A 23,208-nucleotide genomic window follows, 5' to 3' on the forward strand; every position below is an offset into this window, starting at 1 on the left:
CTGTGTCCAGCTTTGGGGTCCTCAGCACGGGAAAGCCATGGGTGGGTCCGGAGGAGGTCACAAAAATTATTAGAGGGTGGAACACACTTCCACCATGCGATCAAGCCGAGAGAGCCAGGTTGTTCAGCCTGGAGAAGGCTGTGGGGAGACCTTATTGTGACATTTCACTACTTAACAGGCAGATCAGAAAGAAATATAAGAAGGATGGGCACAGTCTGTTTAGCAGGACCTGTTGTGACAGGACAAGGGTGATGGTTTTAAAATAAAAGAGGGGAGATTTTGATTAGATACAAGGAAGAATATTTCTTTTACAGTGAGGGTGGTGGAACACTGACAGAAGTTGTCCAGGAAGATGGTAGATGCCCCATCCATAGAAACATCTCAGGTCGTGTTGGACCAGGCTCTGAGCAACTTAATCTAGTGGAAGATGCCCCTCCTCACTGCAGGGACTAGATGACCTTTAAATGTGTCTTTCAACCCAAAGTATTCTATGATTTGGGCATTTCCCTCTGTGCTTGAGGGGTCCTTTCCTGCCAGGAACCTAAGTTACAAGAGAGACCTTACTGGGAATTCTTGTGTCCATGTTCTCATGTCTGCCTCTTCTGCAGCTGAAATCAAGTCTGGTTTGACCGTGTTTGCCACTGACCCGTGGGCCACCTGCTTGAACCACCTTTATTCTGCATCACTCTGAAACTACAGGAGATGGGAAGGGGGCTCAGACATTTGGAGTTGATTTTGGTGTGAGTCCATATGTAATAACAATAATGAGAAGCTAATTGGAGTAGTTCTGAAGAGCAGACACATCTATCTCCACAGTTGCCTGATGCATCAAGCAATGCCAGAAGAAGTGAACACCTGTCCCACAGAAAGTGGAGGAGAAATCTAGACAAAGGATGGGAAAAGGCTAGTGTTTGGCAAGGAGGTGAACCACTTCCAATCCAGGCCACAGGCCCTTGCATGACAGCAACCAGTTTGGATTTTGTAGATCTGTCTTCTCTGAAGGGTTTCTGACCACTATTTACTATCAGGCTATTTCTGCTCTTGGCTGCACTCAAGTGTGAGACAGTAACCCTGAAACAGGAGATACCCAAAGCAAAAGTGACTAAAGAGGCAGCTGACAATCAGACCTGAAATGGCTCTTCCAGAAGCCCAACTGGATGACTCAGCCTGGTATGAATATAGCAAAGCAGGAGCACCATGATATAAATAGGAGTGCCTCAGCCTCTTCTGCGTGACACATCATGGGGAGCTGGCTGATGCTCAGGCACCAGGAGCACCCAGAGATGCTCCCACCTGTAGGCTACTAGAGACCATGATGGCTTTAAAGGAAGGCAACCCAGGAGCTGTGTAAGGCAGTGCTGTCTGACAAGGCGCAGGTGACATGCTGTGATGAAACAGCCTCACCACAGGGTGCCACTGTCTCTCCAGGCACTGGACAGCTGGATGGACAGTCTGCTCTGTCCTTCCCGGAAGACCATGCAGCATATCCATTTTTTTGCTGCTTTCTTTGGGTGCCTGCTACAAGTGGTCCTGTGCTTCAATTAGGGTGCTCATTCTCTCTGAGAAGACCTGAGGCTGGGCAGCTAAAACCCTAAAATCAGGTGGCCAATATGCATAGGACAGGGCTATGCCCTGTTCAACAGACTGGTCTAATAAAAGCTGAAAGAGTATTTTAGAGAGATAAAATGTCCTAGAAGAGTGGAATTTGGTGAAGATACGAGGGTGTAATGCTGCCCTGGAAACCATGACCGTGCCTTCCACCTCCAACACCTGCACGTCAGGTGACCTTGCCAAAGGAGAGTAGACTGCGGTCGGTACAGCAAGTACAGCACCAAGTGCCAGCTTTCCTTGGGGCCCTCATGTTTATACTAAAGTTGGTAAATATCACCTCTTGTTCTGCTTCAGCCTGGCAACTCCAAGTGGCACAGTGAGGACAAGGGGAGTGTGTCCCATCGTGTTTATGCACTGCATGGAGTGCAGAGAGAGCAGTGGTTCTCAGCTGAAGTGGGAGGATGTGTGCAGTTAGGAGATGGGGCAGTCCTTGGAGGTGGAAGTTAAGTTTGCACACACCATGTTTGGGCTGGAGGGCATGGTTTACAAATAAAGGGAAATACAAGTTTTATGTAGGCAGTGAGGAAGTCAGGATCTAAAGTGTCATGGTCCTTGCAGTGGCACCCAGCAGTCTTCTGCCTGAGATACAGCTTTTGGCTCTGCTGTCACAAGTGCTGGGCTCTGGCCTCAGAGTGAATCAGATGGAAAGAGCAGGTGGATTGGAAAGCAGAATCTCTCCTTCTGACACAGTTATGTGGGAGGTAACATGTTTAATTAGGTAGTGCCTGAGGCTACAAGAGAGAAGACATGGATTTTGGTCTTGGCTGTGTTACCAAGGCACTTTTTTAGGCAGAAGCACTCCACCTCTCTTTAAACAGAAGTGTCTCTTCTGTAACTCAGAGATGCTGGTGCTTGCTGAGCTTCTGAGCTTGGATCCATAAATAGAACAAGTCAAAATATTGCAACATCTGATTAACTTGAATGGCAGCATGGGAGAGACAAGCTAAGGACTGGCTACTCCAGATGTCATTCCAAAGGCATGATACCAGTATAAAAACCTCTTTCACCCCAGTGTAAAATCGCAGGAATAGGGCTGCAGCAGGCAGCACAGCCACAGGGTATATCCCCTTCATGAGGCTTGCTGTAGTGAAACTCAAAAATGAAACCCAAGAAGAGGATCAAGCCAAACTAAATTGAGAAAGAGGTATGCATGAGATTGACCCAGAACTCTGTGCACCTGCTGTTGGCTAGAGCAGGGAATGCAAACTTGATCAATGTAGGGATCTCCCTAAGAGGTGTGGGCCTTGTACAGCAAATTTCAGCTTAGCAAAAGCTTTGTGCTCCTATAGAAGCCATCCCTAAAGCCCTAGGTGAACCACAGGTAGAAAACCACACCAGAGTTTATCCCCCAGTCCTTGAAATAACTCAGATAACAAGAACTGTTCACAGTTAGATATCTCTTACTCCTGAGAATAATCTGCTAATATTTAGTCAGTTATTTCCTTCAATTACCTTTTAAAATCTCGACTAATTCATCCTAGCTATTTCCCTGCTTATTATAGTTAAATACTCTTTTCTTGGCCTATTATTTTCACCTCCACAGCATGCTGATTATTTATCATCTTACCCTTTAGCTGCTATTATCCAAGTTATGCCAGGTTGGCTCAGTCAGCTTTAAACTTTCCTTAAAAGCCAACTCTCCCAGTTTTAAATCCTTCTCTACCATGGGGACTTGATTATAGGATCCAGGCCATGGAAGATTATTAACTCCCCTGCCTTGTAATCAATAATTCTAATACAGAAGTAGCATAAAAACCCTTATTCGCCTCTCCATGGAGGTGTGTGACAATACAAGTACAGGATTATGAGTGTTTGCCTTTGGGTATAGCTTTGGGTCGTGTGGGCTTGCCTGTAAAATATGATCAGGCTGTAGAACAGAGAGCTGGCACATTACAGGCAGCATTGAACGTGGTTTGCCTGTGGTCAAGATAGGCTTCTGCTCAGGCAAGACAACGGCGCCACTGCTCTGCCTTGCTCCCCACCGTCCTTTGCACCATGCCAAGACAGAATCATAGAATGTTTTGGGTTGGAAGGGACCTTTCAGGGACGTGGCTTCCACCACCTTTCTGGTCAACCTGTGTCAGTATTTTTACCACCCCCACTGCAAAAAAAGTTTCCTTCCTTGCATCTAGTGTACATCTTATAGTTTAAAACCATTGCCTCCTCTCCTGTTGCAACAGGCCCTGCTAAAAAGACGGTCCCAAACTTTCCTGTAGCCCCCCTTCAAGTACTGAAAGGCCCCAAAAAGGTCTTCCTGAAGCCTTCTCTTCAGGCTGAACAACTGCAGCTCTCGCAGCCTGTCCTCATAGCGGAGGTGTTCCAGCCCTTGGATCACCTCTGTGGCCCTCCTCTGGACCCACTCCAATATATCTGTATTTACCCCATGCTGAGGACTCCGGAGCTGAACACAACACCGCAGTCAGGGTCTCACCAGAGCAGAGGGCACAAACCCCTCTGTTGAGCTGCTGCCCAGGTTGCTGGGGATGCAGCCCAGGGCATGGTTGTCCTTCAGGTCTGTGAGTGCACGTTGCCAGCTCACGTCCAGCTTTTCACCCAGCAGCATCCCAAGTCCTTCTCCACAGGGCTGCTCTCAATACAAAGTTACTGCAGGGGCCCGGTAGGGAGGAGGGCATAAGAGCAGCTAGGGTTCAGCACTGGGGAAGCTTTATTCCTACCACGTATTTCAGGGAGCGATCAAGCAAAGGGACTGACCGCTGCAGGGCAATCGCCTAGCCAACAGTTAGACGAACAGAAGCCCGCGGCACTTTAAAGGGCGGCGGGCCCGCCCCCCGAGTCCCGCCTCTCGCCCCCTTCCATTGGCTGGCGCCGCTATTTCTTTCGGTCCGTGTCACCGACTCTCTCTTCTTTAGTCTTTGATTGGTCCAAGCGGCTTCCCTCTCGGGGACTGTGTATCAATAGCGCCACCAGACACTCCCGAAAAGAGACCGCCCCCGCCCGGCTCTGGCGGTGCGGCGCTCTGCTTGAGCCACTCTTTAGGGACGCTCCCTGGCTGCGGGGAGCGGCGGGGCCGGGGCCTGGGATGGTGGGGCTGGGCCTCCGCGACTGAGCACCGTCGCCGGGGAGGCAGGGGCGGGCGCCCGCGGCGGGTAGGAGCGGAGCTGGCGCCGGGAGAGGGGCTTACAGGGAGGGGCTTGCGGGCAGGGGCAGCGGGGCACCTCAGCCCGGAGGGGTGGGCTCTGCCGTGGCCGCACGGCCTGGCTGCGGCGGGGCCGCGGCCCTCCGAGGTGAGCGGCGAGGCCGGGGCTGTGCGGGACCCCTAGGGACTGTCGGATTCCAGCAGTCGTCCCTGAGCGAGCGGGGAGTCTGAACATACCTGTCAGGCTCCAGTAGCCAGCGTCTAGCTGCCCTTTTCGTGTATGAAGGAAGCTTCGTGCCTTGCCTGGGGCGCTGCGGTTCTTGGGTTACAGTCGGTATCGGCTTGGAGATTACCGGTAGCCTGGGACGACCTCGGTGCTCTGAGCTTCTGCCCTGTCCTTTGCGAACGCTCCAGCGGGTGCCTCCTCTCGCAGCCTGGGAGCCCGGCTGTGGCAGGAGCGTCCACAGGCGCCGTTGCCGATCCTATGCCGTAGAAAGTAACTTAACGTGGGTTCCCCCCCCACCCCCCCCGTTTCGGGATCTTTTAGTACCATTCAACATAGATAATGTTTATTCGTCAGCGTAGAGTGAAGTCACCATGTACTTGATCTCTTGGCTTCGCTTGCTGTATTCTTGCTTGTTGCATGTGCGCCCACCTTCTAGAGTTAACAAAAAAAACGAAACCAAAACAAACCAGGATTCTTAACTGCTGACAGACATCCCTGAGCTGGGATTCTTCCTGAGAGTTGCGGCTTATCGTTGTTGCTTCTGCTTTCGGTATTTTTCTCCGGTTGTTTTTAGCATTGCAGTTCTTTTCTCTTCCGAGTTTAGTCCAGAGCAAAACTTGGAGAAAAGAGAGGTCTTCGATCACTGGTAGAAAGTCCCTGTCTTGTGAGTTCTGAGGGTGAAATGCGAAATGCAACTGTTAGGACCAAACCCAAACTTGAAGAGCCGTCTTAAAAAGGAAGAGAAGAAAAAAAAGTGTGTGTTTGTTGTTGGTTTTTTCTTTTCTTTTGCTTTTAAGCATTTATTGAAGTAAGAGGTATATTTAAGCATGAATCTGGACAGTGCAGCTTTTACTTGCACTAATGTTTTAAGGAGCAGTGTGCAGTATGCAGTGTAGTGTGATCTGTACTTGCAAGCTTTTCTGATACTCTTTTCAGAAATGAAGAGAACTTTTTTTCTTCTTAATTAGAGCTGAAACTCTGGTAGTGTGTAATTCACCTTTCTGTGGTTGGGTTTTGAGAACACACACGATTGCCAGTGATGTGACCCCCGAATTTCTTTGAGCTCTGATGTGATTATGGTGCCATGGATGAAGAAACAACATCCCCTGGATGGGAGGCATTTTCACTGCAGGTGGAGCCAAGCCTTCCCCAGCAGCTCTGTCACGGCAGCCTAAGTCATGTGGATGTTCTTGAACTAAGTGCACCTTGGGAGTCCAGTGCCTGGACAGAGAAATGAGCCTGTGCCAAGTCGGGCAGACTTCAGCTATTGTGTGGAAAAGCATTTTATTTTGTTTCCTGGTGTATGGTGAATAGATACACCTGCTAGAAGAAGAAGGGAGACCGGGACTGTGGCACTGGTTTGCTTTTATGTGGCTATGGGGTGATTTTATCCCCATTGTGTAGGCTGGGCCGGCTGCAGTGAGTAGCCTGGTACAGGCAGGGTGTGGTGAGTGATCTCTTCGATATGCTCAGCTGACTGGATTTCTTCTGAGCTAGATAGGGTGAGGGTTTGGACAGTGTGCTGTAAGGAGCAGTGTTGCTGGGAATGCCAAAGCCTAACCAGATACTTGCCATCAGCTTGTGGTCCTGTTGCCACAGAGTGTTTGCTGGTGATTCCAGTGGGAATGGGCCAGTTCTTTATATCTTTGCCTTGGGCCTTAGCTGGTACAAAAGCATGATGATTGTGCTGTCTGGCTGATGGCTTTGGCTGCCCTTTCTTATCATGTTGGACGGTCTGTTGCTCTGCTTTGTGTATGCTCCATCTTGGGAGGAAAAATAGAATGCTGATACAAGCATGGGTACAAGGCTGTAGCAAGCAGCCCAGCCAGGCAGGTTTGATTCTCTTTGCCCTTTGAAACTTTGTGACTCGAGCCTTGCTGCGTGTGGCCAACTCCTCTCTTTATCAGCAGCTTGCTGTTGTTGCATGATAGCGGTGGCTTCTAGGCTCAAAGAATGGAGCCTGTTTGTTCATTTTATAAAGGAAGATCTTTCTCCTTTTTGATTTTCTTGCAACTTTATTCTTGAGCTCTTTTCAGTGGGACAGGCTGACCAAATCCATTGCCCCAGGAAAGAATAGTAGGAGAGTGCTATGGTTTGCAGTTCATGGTACTGTGGTACCCATGCTCAGTGAGGTTTTTATCTACTCTTCTCCAGTATTTTTTGTAATATGTATTGCTTTTTCCTATGCTGACAAATGTGAACATCCTTATCCTTGCTGCTATGGAGAGGGTAGAGGAGTTTCAGAGGTAGAGAAAGGAGCAAAATTATTGATAGAAGTTATTTTAAATAGTGTTAATTCGGAGAAGTGAGAAGCTGGAGTGAAGAGAGGACATTTGAAGAGATAAGGAAGGTGAAAGTTTGTTAGAAGCTGTTCTAGAGCTGGGACTTTTTGGCTCAAAGTTGATCTTTCCAGGTCTGTGTGTTTGTTTAATGTGATCTCTCTTACGTATCACAGCATATGGCAGTCACCAAAGAAAAGTCCCAGCTCAGTGAGCGTCTGTCAGCATGGATGAATCAAAAGGAGGGTTTGTTAGCTGAGGGGAGGATGATCCCCTTACCCCTCAGAAGACCTGAAGAGAGTCTTAGCCTCTGAAGAGAAAGAGGAGTCTGTGGCTGACAGTCTTGAGTGGTTTGAGGGGAAGGTGCTACTGAACTCTGAAAGCTTAACAGATGATCTGGAGCTGTGCTGATTCATTCTGAATTGTGAGTTACCCAGAACCTCACAGGGAAAATACCTCCTGAGTCCTGTCACAGAGCCTGTCAGGTTTTGCTATGGCATCCAGGGCTAAAGTCAAACAGGGAGAGTATTTTTTCCCTGATGAATCCTGGGTTAACTCTAGCACACAGACTGCTGGAGTGCTTCCTGGCAATGTGCATCTGTAAGATGCCAGCTGACAGAGATTTTTGTGTCTGTGTGTGTTTTCTGTGACCACTTCTTTGTCAGGAGATGGGCTAGGACCTTCTGTTTGTAGTCAGCTCCTAGGCAGTCAAGTGCCTTAAGGGTGAGGCTTTCTGTTTAAGAAAGGGAAGAGCAGAGGATTTGCACGAAGTGATACATTAAATCAGTAGCAGGCTTAGTAAGGTAAATCAGTATATACTGATTTAATTAGTATGTGCTAAATCCTGATCTAAAGTACTGTGGGCTGTAGTCCACTTAAGCTCCAAGATAACCACAGAAGCAACAGAGAGAAAACTGCTGGTGTAGTTTCTGCCAAAGTCGTGAGCATGAAGCACTCAGGGCTTGTGGATCACATCTGTTTCCTTTTAACCTCTGGAGGGGCAGTTAATATCACAGTAGTGTAGGGTCTGGGGGGTGGGCAGATGGTGGAAAAGATCTGAATGTGCTCTCAGGGAAGATAGCACAAAGAAGTTTCATCAGGGAAATGATAGATTCCATGTTGTCACCTCTGAGAGACAGGAGAGGTGTAAAGCAGTGCAGGCAAAAGAACTGAGTGCCATGGCTCCTCATGTTCTGACCACACTGCTCTGCTGCTTGAGGGCTTGACCTCAGGAAACCCATTAGACAGGACTGTGCCTGGTTTTGGCTTTTGTAAGCTACTAGGGTTGATGCTGATCTGTCTGAGAAGGGCAATGCAGTTGAGACTGCTGAATGCAAAGAAGCTGAAGGGCTTTATGCTTAACATGGTTTTAGGCACTGTCTTTTCACAGCCTTACTGTCATGTTTAAAATCAGAATAGTTCTGGCATCTTGCAGAGGGTTAGAAGAATAACTTTGAATCTTGGCTTTTGCTGGTGTTGTCTTAGGGAGATGAAGAGTCTGTACAGTCCCCATAGGTAACAGCATGTGAGGCTTTCCCTGTTCTCAGACTGCAGACTGTCAAAGCTCAGAAAAATCACAGAATTGAATTCAACATGTTATTACACTATTTTGAAGGTGCTTGTTACTGTGATACAAGATAGGTTTCTGTGCTGGCCACCCTAATGGCTGTGTGGAGAGTGAGGGCAGGTGGCATTTCATTGTGTAATCCAGTCTTTCAGATGATGATAATTGGCTGCAACAAGCAGGAAGCAGTTGTGCAGGGGCCTAATGGCAGGGATGTGCTCTTTAGCTCTGACTCACTACTGATTGAATGTTGCTTTTTGTCTCTTCTGTGGTTGACCTGTGCTGGGTTGGACCTGAACCAGAAGGAGGGCAGGATGTTCCGGTCCGTGATGTCTGTGATGAGGTTCACAGTGTCTGACAACATCACACATTCAACTGGCCTGGTGACACCACTGGATAATGTGACAGCTTTGTGGCCAACAACAACACAGGCAATCAATGACACCAACATCAGTGTGCCGCACAAGTGCCTGTTGTTGCTCTATGAGGACATTGGGAAGTCCAGGTGAGACAGAAGAAATGAGATAATGAACTGACCCTGGCTCAGGGGAGAGAGCTTTATTTCTCAGAGTTTGGTTGGGAAGGGACTGGGGCTGGTGTCTGCACTTGTAGATGCTGAAGAACAGGACAAAAGCTGATCTGTTTACTTTTGCAGGGTCCGCTACTGGGATCTTCTGCTTCTGGTTCCCAACGTACTTTTCTTTGTGTTTCTTCTCTGGAAACTGCCCTCTGCCAGGGCCAAAATCCGGGTCACTTCCAGCCCAATCTTCACTACATTCTACATACTAGTGAGTACCACTGTGCTTGTGAAGTGATGAGTGAGTGTTTTTTATTACTACTCAGGAGCTGCTGGAGAGAGAGCCTAGACCAGATCTCACAGAGAGAAAATCCATTTTTAATTGAAAGTGTGCTACAAGTAAACACAGGTGGTTTTTTTCACTGTCTGAATTCTGCTTTTCACAGATTGTGGGACCATGTCTACTGGATGTGAGTGGATTTTGTTCTCCTGTGGAGATCTTCCCCCCCCCCCTCTTTTTTTCCCCCTTCTTTTGTTACTTTGTTGTCTTGGAATCCAGTATCTTACACTTTTCTCCATGCAGTAAGTAGCATGTGACACAAAACCAGCTTCTCATTGAGGCAGTGAAAGAGAAACATGGGAGAATTATTCATGTGAAGCTGTTTAAGAGCTTGACCATCTGCTGTAGAAAATTATTTGACAGGGTTCTGGTTAGTCTGAGAATGTAGAACCCAAACCCAGTTTGTTTCTCTCCTGCCATATCAGTGGCTGCTGGCTTGATGCTCTTCATGCTTCTTAAGATGGAAACAGAATATATAGGCAGTGCAGTTCTCAGGACATCTAAGATTTTGTTCTCTCCCCAGTTAAAAAAGTAAATTCACCTAAATTTGCTTAAAAATACTGTTCAGAAGCTTTATTTTAGTGCTTTTTATGATCCTGGCTTGCATTAGTGCATGGCATAATGTGCTTGCTTTTCTTCAGTATGTTGAGTACAAGTTATAGAAGGCAGTGTGTGTTTGAATTGGGCTGGAGGCCTGGCATGTCAAAACTCAAGAAGCATCAAAACCAAATCTGAACTAGTAGCCCCAACTAAATCTCTGGTGGGAACACTTGTTTGCTCTTTCAGGCCTGGAGTGTGAGCACTGGGCTTGTGCAGGATTTTGGGTGACCAAGTGTACACATCAGTGGTCCAAACTTTTGAAAACATTACCAGCCCTTTCCAATCTGGATTTAAACCTTCCTTTATGCTTCCAGTAGTGCACATGGCTCAGTGGGGAGTTCATGCCAAAGGCTTTGGAAAGTGAAACCCTTGATAAACCAAAGGGAATTAACAAGTGCACTGACTTTGTGATGTTGCCTTCTTCAAGTCAGAAAAGCAGAAAGTGATGAAGTGGCCTTAGAGGAAAACAGTTTCATTCAGTTTGATCTTCTGGAGCATGTTACTGGGAAATGAGGATGGAAGTGTGTTCTGTGAGAATTTCCTCTCAAATGGCTGTTTGTCATGTCTTGTAGGAATGCTTTCCTGTGGAGTAGATATTAAAGTTAATAGATGAAGCAAAGTCTCAGGCTACTTTAGAGAAAGCAAAAGAGGGTGTGTTTTCATCTTGTATGCCTGGTAGCTGCTCTAGAATATTTTGTTCAGGGACCCTTCTTCTTTCTCAATGTTTTGTCAGAGTTTTCCACCCCAGGAGAGGGTGGTGTATTATTCTTTCCTGCCACTTGCATCCCTTCTTCCTCTAAGGAAGAAATACTCAGCTGCAGGTGGCTTCTTGATCACTTCCATTCTACAGACACTTTAGAATCAGCTTGGACTCTTCATTCCCTGACAGATTTAGCTGTCTCATACCTGCATCATTAGAATTAGCCTGTGCCTCACAGAATTTTATTTGGAAAAATCTGCTTTCTTAGGGGATAAGTCTGCACAGCAGAGGGTAGATATATCCAACAGAGCTCTTAATTGCATAGTATGGCTGTGACAGCGCAGGAGTTGGTAAATTAGCCTTACTGAGCTCCCTGCTGTCATGACCTAAGTATCTCTATGTTGCACTGTGCATCAGGGTAAGATGTTTTAAAGCTGTTCGTTGCAGCTGAATTTCTGCTGCATTCCTGAGCATTGTCAATGTTGAGAGAGAGAGAGAGAGAACTGTGGATTTTAGCTTTATCACAGACCTGTAGTAGTCAGGTGAGTGACTTCTGTTATCTGATGTGAGTGGCTTGTTCAGTCATTTGATCTTGTCATTTGGAGGGATGTGGGTTTTGTCTAGTTTTTCTCCTGCCCTGCCTCAGTGGTCTGTGGGAAGCCTGCTTGTCTGTAAAGATACTATTGTAAGGAGGGGATGAGACCTCTTCAGAACTATTTAATCTGACAGTTGAGGAGATTTATTCCTTCCTAAATTCTAAACCAGTGCTCCTACATCTAACAGGCCTGAGGAATCTTCTTCAGCAAAGTAATCTGCTGCAGGAAATCCTTAATACACATCAGGTTTGAAAGATGACCTGGAAATAGCATTGCAGAAGGCTTTCTGGTCACTACTACCTAATGTTCCTTGTAGACAGGAGCTCACTTCTGGTATCTTTTTGTGTAGGTATTTGTGGTGGCTTTAGTCGGTATTGCTCGTGCTGTTGTCTCCATGACTGTGAGTGCCTCTGATGCTGCCACAGTTGCAGATAAGGTAGGTACCATGCTGTTTACTGCAGTTCTGATCACACCAGTCTGCTGTGCTTTCCCTTTTATATCCATTCAAGAGGAATGTGGGTTTGGTGTTGTAGTACTTGTGTACTATGGAATCCTGTTCTGATAGCTCTTATCTAAATAGTCACAACAGCCAGGGCTGTGAAACAATGGACTTCCTAAAATAGGCACACAAAATAGTGGCAGCAAAACTTTCCTGTTGCTGGGATCATCTAAACATTCAGATACCTTTAGTGGCTGGGCAAGACCTGGGCTGCTTTGTCCTTGCAGTAGTTGAGCGGCTCTTGGAAAAATGTTAAATTCCTTTGCACTGAGAGCAAATCAAACTGCATTTCCACTTGAGACTGATAGCTGAATGTCCTTGTGGCCACTCTGAGCACAAGGTAACCCTTAGCAAACAGGAAATAGCTTTGTACGTGCTGTTCTTTGTGGTCATTTGACTTTTAGTAGAGTATTACCTAAAACAAAAGGCTCTGGGGGTAGAGGAACAAGAGCCACCCATAGTGTCTAGGTTCTTCTGGCTTTTTCTGTGGGATTGGTCTGGTTCTTTTACTTTCCCCTTTACTGTTACCTGTCAAAGCATTGTAATACACTGCTTGTTGTCAGTGGCTGGGTGTTTGTAGCATGTTCATTCACTTCTCAAATAGATGTAGGTCTGGGATGCAAATAATGGAGAATAGGTGAGAAGGTGGTTTTTTTTCCCCAGCTCTGTTGGTGTTGTGCACCTGGCTGGGAAGTCATGCAGTAAAACAGATGCTGTCAAGCTTCTCTTCGTGTGAACATACATTTTATCATTTTTCTTTTGTTTTCTCTCATATACACAAATACACTGTGTGTGAGGTTCCACCTCAACATGAGGAGAAACTTCCTTATGGTGAGGGTGGTGGAGCCCTGAACCAGACTGCCCAGAGAGGTTGTGGGGTCTCCTCTGGAGACTTTCAAAACCCACCTGTATGCATTCCTGTGTGGCTTGCCCTAGGTAATCCTGCTTTGGCAGGGGGGTCGGACTTTGATCTCTAGAGGTCCTTCCCAACCCCTAGCATTCTGTAGTTCTATACTTTTTGAGCTTAGAAATCTCATCAAATGCCTCTAAATATTGTGTACAAGAGAATGCCATTCAGTGATCAGAGGAAAAGGATTAATAAACCAGAATCTGGATTATTGATCTAGGTTTGGCACTAATTTATTACATGACTACCTTAAAAGTTGCCTCACCTGTTGTTTTTTTTGATCTTGTTTCACCACAGAAGACATGGGAAGTGGGAGGGCTTTGGAGTTGAATATACTTTAAATTCAGGGACTGGTGGCTTTGGAGGAGTGCAGAAAACTGAGTTTGTTCAGTCATAACTGTACTGCAGAATCTACTGCTTGACCCTATTTAGTACACTTTTGATGTCTTCTTGGGTTTGTGATTCTTGGGAATACAGCTAAAAGGATACTTCCAAGACAAGTGGCAGATCCTCAAGTGTGGCAAACCAGCCATTTCCTCTCTCTTGTAGGCATGCTCTTTGTTTGCTCTCACACAACTGGTCTGTTTCATGGGCATGGACAGGGCTTGGAACAAGCATGCAATTGGTATTCTAGAAAGCACGTGGTAGGTTTGTGGAAATGACCTACTCCATTCAGAGGCTGCCATCCCCTGGAGCAGGGAGTAGAGTTTTGCTGTATTAACTTATGACTGGTTCCTGGCTCCATCTAATTGAGTTTATCTGGTTTCTGTTATCCTTCAGATCCTGTGGGAGATCACAAGATTCTTCCTTCTGGCGATTGAACTGAGTGTGGTGATTCTAGGCCTTGCCTTTGGTATGTGTCAGGAGGTGTTTCAGTGCTTTGGCTGTTTCCTATTCCCTTTCTTTGCACAGAGGCTGCATCTATAACTTTGTGGAGATAGTGATTCTGTCAAGTGAAGGAGCTGTAGAATAAAGACAAAAGACTAATTGGGGAGTTTTAGTTAGAAATGGCTGCAAGCTTGATTGCTTTTACAGATCTGTGGCTTGTGCAGTGTGCTTTGTTTGTCCTGCAAGCATGTGATGGAGTGTACAGTTCAGGTGAAAGACATACACAGATGTCAACAGTCTGATCTTTGCTTCAGTTCCATTTTATTGAAGATTGTGCTTTTGGGGGTCTTCCAATCCCCTACTTGATTGGTTTGATTCCATCCTGGCTTCATTCAAATGCTTTAACTGTATCTGCAATCTGTGACTCTGCTTTTTTTTCAATTGTACAAGTAAAAATGCACTTTGGAGCACCTCTTCCTGTGGGCCAGAGGTAGAGGAGAAGGGTTGCTAGGCATTGCTGTTGTGTCTGCCAGTGGGATAACTGAGCATGAGCTCTTTCATCTTTTGAGGGCTCACAGCATAATTTAGGTTGGAAGGAGTTTCTGGAGGTTTAGATATAAGCCCTTCTTCCCTGTTCTAACCCAGTCTCCCAGAAACTTTCTTCTTCCTGAGAATAAACTTCACAGCATCTCAGAGTGTGTGGCACTGGAGTCATTCCTGACTTGGTTCTTGGGTTTTGGGTGCTTGTTTGTTTTGGTTTTTATGTTAAACTCAGTGAAAGAATTCAGTTACTTTCTCTGTGTTAGGGGGAAAGCAAGCACTGTTGTTTTTAAGGACTATTTTGTCTGTGAAGGGCTCAACTCCACAAGCAGGGAAGCAATTTATAGCAGTTCAGTGAACTTTAACCTTCCCTTGAAGGCCTCTGGAGTTACAGATGTTTTCCTGTATTGGTTTTGGAGGGAACTGATTTTTATCATGAGTCATTGCTGTGGTTCTTAATTCCAGGTCACCTGGAGAGCAAGTCAAGCGTGAAACGTGTTCTGGCAATCACTACAGTGCTGTCTCTGGCATATTCTGTCACCCAGGTGGGTACATTGGAGCAGAAGAATTAGTCTTTGCAAAAGAGAGGACTTTACTTGGAGCTAGGTAGTTAGGTCTGGGACTCTTATCTGGCAAGTGTCAGCTTTATTCTTTGGATGAGGTTTTAGTGTAAGACAGGATGCTTGTGGCAATGTATCAGCATCCCCAGGGTACACCAGACTCTATCTCCTGTCCTTTTTGTGGCAGGAATGGCTCAGCCTTGTAAAGTATAGACTCTTCCTCTTCCAACACAGCCTAGGTGAAGAAAGGTGAGGTTTAGATGGATTGCCTTAAGTGAATGTTGGAACAGGAGTGAGAATTTTTACTCCTGAGCCACAAGTTCTGAATCTAGTCTGAAGTGCCATGGAAGGTGGATGAGAGATCTGAGGTGTTTGCCAGATAAGGGCAGTGCAGTGAGTCTCTTGTCTCCTGACTCTGAGAGCTCTTGCTTCTCTTCACACTAGCAGCTGGCTTGCTAACTGGGTTTATTAGCTGTCTCCATCTCTCTGAACAATGCAGTATGTGTCTGGGTTTGTTCTTGATGTGTAAGTGGTCAGCCCTCTGTCTCTATACTTGGGACAGTGCTAGAACAACACAGAGCTCTTTGTTCCATGACCAGGCTCTTGCTTGCATAGGCAATGAACTGTTCATTACCATATGATAAACCTGGGGAAGCCTTGTTTAATGTCAAGGGTTGGAGCTATATTTGGGTTCAGGAGTGCTTACAAGCTCTTTTCTCCACTGTCTATTTATGTGGTAGCTTCTCTTCATACCATTTTTCAGGAGTTTTAAGTGAATGAGAGTGTCCTTTCCCATTTCTTTCACAAGTGTGGGCTTCCTGTATTCTGGAAAGGCCTGCTTTGGAGATGGAAATGTATCTCTATTTCAAACAGACAATTGCTTGCATCCCCTGTCCCTTCAGTCTCTCTTCTGGAATGCCACTGATGCTTATTTCCTTCAGATGCAGATTCCTGCCACTTTTTTCCCCTCCCTTGTTTTCAATTTCTTCTACTTTCCCTGTGTGAGCTTGATCTAAGCTGGGCAGTGGTTCATCTTAGGTGGTAGATACAGCTGTGCCTGAACTTCTTTAGACATAGTCATTGTTCAGGCACCTTCTCTAGTGAGGATGCTGGTTATAATGGAATTATGTTGGTGCCTTTTCTCTCCTAGGGCACCCTGGAAATCCTGTACCCTGATGCCCACCTCTCAGCAGAAGACTTCAACATCTATGGCCATGGAGGAAGACACTTTTGGCTTGCCAGCTCCTGTTTCTTCTTTCTGGTAAGTACTGGGCATGTGTTATGCCCTCTCAGAGCTTCTTTGTAATTTCCCAATGGGGCAGGGAGAATGATTTGTGTACAATAAGGCCCTAGTGCCCCTCCTGCCCCATACGGCGCAGCACCGATGCTTCTCATGCAGCAGGGAAGCTGGAAGCAGTAAAGGTGAGGTGGGAGTGGTGTGAGCTGTGGCAGCTGAATTCCAGCTGAAAGCAGATGTTCTCCCTTGTTTCTCAGTGAGTAGCCTTTTTGTGCTGGTGCAGATGGGGTGTGAGACCTTCACATGTGCACCATCTGCACTGGGTTTAATATCAGGAGGTCTGTGCCTCTGTCCTGAGACATCTAGGGGGTGTGTGGCACCATTCCTGCAGAGGTGCTTGAGTGCTGTTGCCAAGGAGCCATGGAACAGTTAGCTATTTGTCTCAACAGGTCTATTCCTTGGTGGTGATTCTTCCAAAAACTCCTCTGAAAGACCGGATTTCTTTGCCCTGTAAGTGACCACAGTGTCTTCCATGGTACAGATGCAGACAGTGTCAGAATAAAACATAGGTGGGGGTAAGAGGTTCCTGTATGTGATTGTGCTGCAGGTACATCCCACTGTCTCAGGGTACAGGTACATGGCAAAGGATTGCTAAGTTGTCCCTGGAAAAAACAACATGTGGTACATTTTTAGAGAACACAGTAAGGGCAATTACTTTGCTACTTCAGCAGCTAAGCATTCCCTAAAGCAAACCAGATCTACTGCTCAGGTAGTGGTACAGATGTAAATATATGAAGTTCAGAAAGTCACAAGAAATGGCTTCCTAATAATAGCTTCCTTTGAAATGCATGGATGATGTTAAAGTGTACATGCTGGTCATCTCCTGAGGAAGCATGGCTAATTGTGAGCTGCTTCAGTTTTTTTCTTTACATTTACTGTATTGAGGTGCTTCTCTGGCTTTTCTTTTTGTGGCAGAATTATCTGCAGTTCTTGAATAGGGAGAGAAGATGTTACTGAGCTGGTTGCATTGGGCTGTTTTGTCTTAAGTAGCGCTGGCCTCTGTGTGGGGGTCCTCTGGAGGAGTGGATGTGTGTGGCACATGCCTCAAGCCTGACCTACACAGTGTCCAGCATATCCTGCTTCTGTCCAGGTCTCCTGAGCGGTTGTGCTAGTGCTGCTCTTTGGGAGAGTTCAGCTTCTGGTTCAGCTGTGTGGGGTCTTTTGTTTATTTTTCCTACATTCAGTTGTGTGACTGCCACTGGTTTCAGATGCTTGCCTGTAAAGCCTTTGCATGTGTTGCCATGACCACGTTTTCAAAAGCCATCATACACATGCAGGAGGATGTGGTTTAGTCCACTATAGCTCCATGAATCCTGTCAGGATGGGAAAGTCTTAATTCTTCAGGAGTTCTTAGATGTGATGGAGAGGTGCTTCTGTTTGGTGGAGTTGACAAACCAGATTTACACTGGGCTTGTTCTTACAAAGTGAGCTTTATCTGTGTCCATGTCTTTTCCACAGCCAGGAAGAGTTTTTATGTTTATGCTGGAATCCTGGCACTGCTGAACCTGGTGCAGGGCCTGGGCAGTGCTCTTCTCTGTGTGGATATCATAGAAGGACTGTGGTATGTATGCTGGGGGAAGAGGCCTACAGCCCAGCTGATCATGTTGCATAAGACTGTGCTTCATCACTGCCTTTCCCAAGGAAATAAACTTGTGCTATGTTCCTCAGGAAAAATAAAGCTCTTTGGTCTGGTTTGTGCCAAAAGCCCTCTATGTGGTCAAGAAATTCACAGGGGAGAGGTCTGTAGAGTTGCATGCTCTGCAGTGTTCTTGAGGTGGAGAACAAATGCCTGGCCGTTGGCTCATGTTTCCATGTTTTTTAGGTAATTGAATATTCTGTTTGCTAGAAATGGCCTTGTTCATATCTAGAGTCTCATTCTTCAGGGTCAGTGTTGGTTCTGTGAGTCAAAATTGGGAGCACTGAGACCTTGAGTCTTGGCAGGGCTCCCTCTGAGTGTCTAAGAGCAGTGACACGTGTTGATGACAATGTCTGTTTACTTTACATCAGCTTGAATCTGTTTAGCACAAGACTTGTCCTCTGGAGGGAAATTAGATCATTCTAGGGGGATGTGATTGGTGTTACACAGCTGTATTGTGCTTGAGTGCCAAATTCCTTCTTCCTTTTTGTTGTTGACAGCTGTGTTGATGCAACCACGTTCCTTTACTTCAGCTTCTTTGCACCTCTCATATATGTGGCATTCCTGAAAGGCTTCTTTGGGTGAGTAGCCTGGCACAGGAGGTTACAGGGGGTAGACTGTCACTTAATTGTTTTGCACTCAAGTTCTCCCCATCTGTAGAATAAAGGTAATGGCTCAAGTGCCAGATGGGGAACCACTTTCTCCTTTCTGGCCTTGAAGTTTTTCTTGTGTGATCCAGAGATACTTGCTTCTATCCAAGGCTCCTTTGCATGCAAAGTAGAGCTGATAGCTATATTCCTCTCAGACCACTCTCAGTACCACCTCTCAGTGGTAGGATTACCATTTTGGTGTCTGTCTTGTTTACTACAGAGTTTTCCCACTGTAATTAACTTAATTGTTAGTGAGAGCTTGAATCTCGGAAGGTTAAATGGTCTTCTGGGTGGGATTTTTTTGAGTAGATTTGTAGAGACGATTTAGGGGTTAGGTTAACTCTTTGCCTGAGGACTCCTCTAATGTGGGCCTAAGAGCCACCGCTTATAAGCGCTCGGGAGTGATTCCTGGGTCGGGGTTGCCGCCACGTGGCCACTCGGAGGAGATGCATCTTGGTAGGGAAAACAGTGGTTCGGTGGAAGCTTTAGTTTCATAGTTTCATTCAGGGTTGGAAGGGACCACAAGGATCATCTAGTTCCAACCCCCCTGCCATGGGCAGGGACACCCTACACTAGATCAGGCTGGCCAGAGCCTCGTCCAGCCTGCTCTTAAACACCTCCAGGGACGGGGCCTCGACCACCTCCCTGGACAACCCATTCCAGGGCTTTCACCACTCTCATGGGGAAGAACCTCCTCCTCACATCTAGCCTGAATCTCCCCACCTCTAGCTTCATTCCATTCCCCCTAGTCCTATCGCTACCTGAGATCCTGAGAAGTCCTTCCCCAGCCTTCCTGTAGGCCCCCTTCAGATACTGGAAGGCCACAACTAGGTCACCTCGGAGCCTTCTCTTCTGCAGACTGAACAGCCCCAACTCCTTCAGTCTGACCTCATAGGAGAGGTGCTCCAGCCCTCTGATCATCCTTGTGGCCCTTCTCTGGACACATTCCAGCATGTCCACATCCCTCTTGTAATAGGGGCTCCAGAACTGGACACAGTACTCCAGGTGGGGTCTCACCAGGGCTGAGTAGAGGGGGAGAATCACCTCCCCTGACCTGCTGGCCACACTTCTCCTGATGCAGCCCAGGATCTGATTGGCTTTGCGGGCTGCAAGTGCACATTGAGAGCTCATGTTGAGCTTTTTGTCCACCAGCACCCCCAAGTCTCTCTCCTCAGGGCTGCTTTCCAGCCAGTCACTGCCCAGCCTGTATTTGTGCCTGGGATTGCCTCGACCCAGATGCAGGACCTTTAGCTTTGTTCATAAGCGAGAAACAGCAGGCTTTGAAATAACTATGGACATAAAGTGCTCTTAAAATATCCAAATGTGCCTCTGCTGCCTTCTGAAATCAGAAGGGAACGGTGCCTGGAGTTAGAGATGGTTACTGCTAACCCACAAGTGTTTGTGTTTTGGTTTTCCTGATGCATGCAAGTGGAGCTTGAGGTGGACCTGTTCTGTTGCTATCAGTAACCAGGTTTCTGTGGAGTCCCAGTGGTGTTTGGAATCTGTTGCCCTCAGTGATTTGGAACTTCCAAAGATGAGAGCACCTTTCCTACACTAGAGTTGGGGTTCTGCCATTTCTATTTCTCTTAGGTGACTTAGTCTAAAACTACATTTAGCGTTACCTTACGGCAGTTGCTCTGCCAGGTGTATTTCAGGCCTGAAAGCTAATGTGTTTGTAGGGTCTGAATACACAATTTCTTAGTGCTGCTGAGTTTCAGCTAAGGGCGAGTGGCTGTGATACTACATTGCTTAACCATACATTTGAAATCTTTCATCGCTCCAGGTCTGAACCAAAGATCCTTTTCTCCTACAAATGTCAAGTGGATGAGCCTGAGGATGTGGATGTGCACCTACCCCACCCTTATGCTGTTGCCAAGAAGGAAGGAATGGATTCTGGCTTCTACTCAAGCACTCAGATAGACACCACAGCTTACCTGGATGATGTGGCCTCCATGCCATATCACGTGGGCAGCATCAACAGCATAGACAGTGACCGCTGGAAAGCCATCAATGCCTAAAGCAGGGCTACCTGCTTCATGTGATGTCTTGTTCCTTTCCTTCCAAACTCCCTGATACCACAGCTGTTAGGATGTCCACTGGAAACCTGGCCTTGGCTATCTGCCATGGCTTTCTGCTCTTCCTTAGGATTTCCAAAACCTATTGTGGAACTGAGTTGGCAGCCCAAGTCCTGTTGAAAAGAACATTTTTGTTTCACTATCTGACAACAATGTAAAACAGTCTTCATAAACCTATAAACACTGAACCTTCCTGTTCTGCCATGTTCCAGATGTGAATATGACCCAGAAGATAGGCCTGCCTGGCACCTCTTCCTTTTCAGTGACTGAAAACACTTGTCTGCCAGTTTGGGGAATGGTGTTTAGGGATGAGGATGTTGATTTGACTGCTGTATTGTACATATATAGAAAGAGTTTGGTGGTTGAAACCAAAGATGGTCTTCGTGGGCATTTTCAAGCAGCATGGCTGCCTGGGTCTTTGGCATAATGCAACAGCATAAGTGGTGATGGTGTCTGAAGAGGAAAGCTGTTGGAAAAGACAAAGTTGGGCTTATCTCTGGTTTCAGCTAATACTGATGGAAATAATGAATTGCAGTTGCTAGGGGTTAAAAGGAGTGTTCTGAGTGAGTGAGGACAGAGGTGCTAAAAGGAGTGAACTCTTCTGTGTGCCCTAGCAGCGTTTTGCTGGGGTGGTAGCTAGCAGCATGGATGTGAACTGGCTGAACAATAGGGAGACAAGGACAGACAGTGCTGCTGTCTAGCTGACCTGAAGTAGCTGTGAAACAGTCTGTGGAGGCTGTACTGCTGTGCATCTGAACTTGCAGGAAAATCTTAAGTAACAACACTGAATCAAGGCTGAGTTTCAAGAAAAGCGATGGGGTAGGGGCATTTTCTGTCTGCATCCTGCTTCATGGCTCTGGCAGGGTCTTGGAGAGTGCTGTGATGGAGGAAACTGACTCTGCAGATGAAGGCTCCAGAGATGTTCAGGTGCTTGAGGCAGAGCAGAAGCTGAGCTGTCAGGTACTCAAACACCACAGATGTGCTAGGATCAAGCTGGCTGGTGTCTTAAGTTGGTAGGCAAGTGGGAGATGGATGTGTTCCTTTGGCAGTGTCCCTTCTCTTATGTTCAGATCCCTGGACTAGTGCTGGTTTGAATGGGTTTCATGTCTTGATATGCTTATGTGCATGTGGAATGTGGTTCACTTAAAGACCATCTGGAACTTCTTATTAACCTCTTCCGTGCTGGAAAAGGGACTACTGTTGTCTGAGCTGTTTTGTATGCAGTTTCAAGACATCATGTTCCAGTCCAGGGACTGCTCAGCTGAAAGCTGCATCAGGCTGGTTTCTGGGACATACTGTGCTCTCCAAGGATGAAGAGGTGTATTCCTCAAGCTTTGGGGGTGCTTTCCTACCTGAGTCCTCCAGGTAGGTGATGATCTGCTATAAGCAATAGCAACTTCCCATTAGGTGTGGTAGAAAGAGAATTTGAAATGTCTGGGGACTGTGTAAATCTCGTCCCAACTCACTGCTTGTCCTGAAGAATATTGAAGTAACTTCCTGAGAAACTGTCATGCAGGGTGCAGTGTGGAATTGTTTGGATCAGGAGCAGGTGGGGGAAAGCATTGGTTACCAGGGTAAGAACACTAAGTTCATATTGGTTGCCAAAACTATGCAGGCCCTTTGCTTATCTCTTTTTGTTAATGAGCAATGCAGCCTCTCTGTTCTGCCTGTGGACTTTGCCCCACAGGCCTCTAAGTAGCACTGGCACCTTGAAAACAAACACCTCCCCCTTGTAAAAAGAAAAAAAAAAGTACTTTTGAGGAAAAAAGGCTTCCTTTTGTGTGAGAGCTGAGTTGTCTCGTGTAGGTCAACAGCCTTTCACTCTTCCCCTCTGTGCAATGTCTGTGTACGGGCTGGACAAGCAAGTGGCCAGCCCAACCCTGCCACATCAGCAGTGTTCTGTGCTGCTCCTGTCATTTGCATTGGCCTGAGCCATGCATGCTTGTGTACTCTGAAAGGGATGGATGAGGGTGCTAGAACTGCCCTGCTGCTGCTCCTAGTGCTGCTTATGACTGATCTGAGCTGCTGGTAGAAAGCGTGGGGAAACCTGCAAAGCTTCCCTGAAGTCGGTGAGCCTCGGACAGCGCTGAGATATGAAGGTCGTGAAGCAGTTGAGAAACAGAGGAGCAACTGCTTTGCCATCCAAAGGAGTATCTGGTGGCTCTCAACACCCTGACTGAGTGGACTTACCTGCCCTCCTTGATGTGAAGAGCAGGTTATGAATTTGCCTTTTTATTGGCTGAATTCAATGCTGAAGAATCACCTGTGCAGGTGGTCAACATGTCCGTCCTGTCCTTTGCTGGCAGGACTCCAGTATTTCTGGAGTGTCCCATGTTCTGCTGCTGAGGAGCTTCTGTGCTAGATCATGGACTGATCTTCCTCCTGTTGTATGTATATATAATGCCATATTCAAAATGGACCTCAAGCAGGAGTATTCTGTGCAGAGGGGAGGGAAAGAGGAGCAAAAAGAGAGGAAATATAGGGGAAAAAATGTATATTTTTGTTTGTAAAATAAATAAAAGTAAGTTTGGCATAAATGGTCATGCTTGCTTTCTGAAATGATCCATCTTACAGAGAAATAAAAGTAACTTTCAGTTTCTAAATCTATGAGGTAATAAAAGAACTTGATGTCCTTTTGTTGGAGGTGGATTTTTCCTTCTTGGAAGGCTGTTACTAGGGCAGCAGA

General features: G+C 46.6%; 1 protein-coding gene across 3 annotated transcripts; it reads left to right on the forward strand.

Annotated features, from left to right (window-relative positions):
* The first annotated feature begins 4,649 nt into the window (after nt 1–4,649).
* On the forward strand, nt 4,650–23,165 carry TPRA1 (transmembrane protein adipocyte associated 1). Of its 3 annotated transcripts, none has more exons than XM_068163794.1 (11): nt 4,650–4,718; nt 9,080–9,282; nt 9,433–9,565; nt 11,880–11,966; nt 13,717–13,789; nt 14,770–14,849; nt 16,015–16,125; nt 16,551–16,611; nt 17,620–17,722; nt 18,298–18,378; nt 20,231–23,165. In XM_068163794.1, exons 2-11 carry the CDS (start codon nt 9,092–9,094, stop codon nt 20,463–20,465), a joined length of 1,155 nt encoding a protein of 384 aa, XP_068019895.1. In that variant the 5' UTR covers nt 4,650–4,718; nt 9,080–9,091; the 3' UTR covers nt 20,466–23,165. The 3 variants fall into 3 exon arrangements, with proteins under 3 accessions (XP_068019895.1, XP_068019897.1, XP_068019896.1); XM_068163796.1 differs by having other exon boundaries at nt 4,676–4,718; nt 9,083–9,282; XM_068163795.1 differs by lacking the exon at nt 4,650–4,718 and adding an exon at nt 4,838–4,856.
* The last annotated feature ends 43 nt before the right edge of the window (nt 23,166–23,208 follow it).

Source organism: Melanerpes formicivorus, unplaced genomic scaffold, assembly GCF_026170545.1.
Source record: "Melanerpes formicivorus ecotype bairdi unplaced genomic scaffold, bMelFor1.0.p_v2 SCAF_74, whole genome shotgun sequence".
Classification (NCBI taxonomy): domain Eukaryota; kingdom Metazoa; phylum Chordata; class Aves; order Piciformes; family Picidae; genus Melanerpes; species Melanerpes formicivorus.

Coding starts and splice junctions, on each gene's coding strand:
- TPRA1 (XM_068163794.1), top strand. CDS start 9,092: ATGTTCCGGTCCGTGATGTCTGTGATGAGGTTCACAGTGTCTGACAAC. Junction 16,612..17,619: donor AGACCGGATTTCTTTGCCCT/GTAAGTGACCAC, acceptor TCTTTTCCACAG/CCAGGAAGAGTTTTTATGTT. Junction 17,723..18,297: donor GATATCATAGAAGGACTGTG/GTATGTATGCTG, acceptor TGTTGTTGACAG/CTGTGTTGATGCAACCACGT.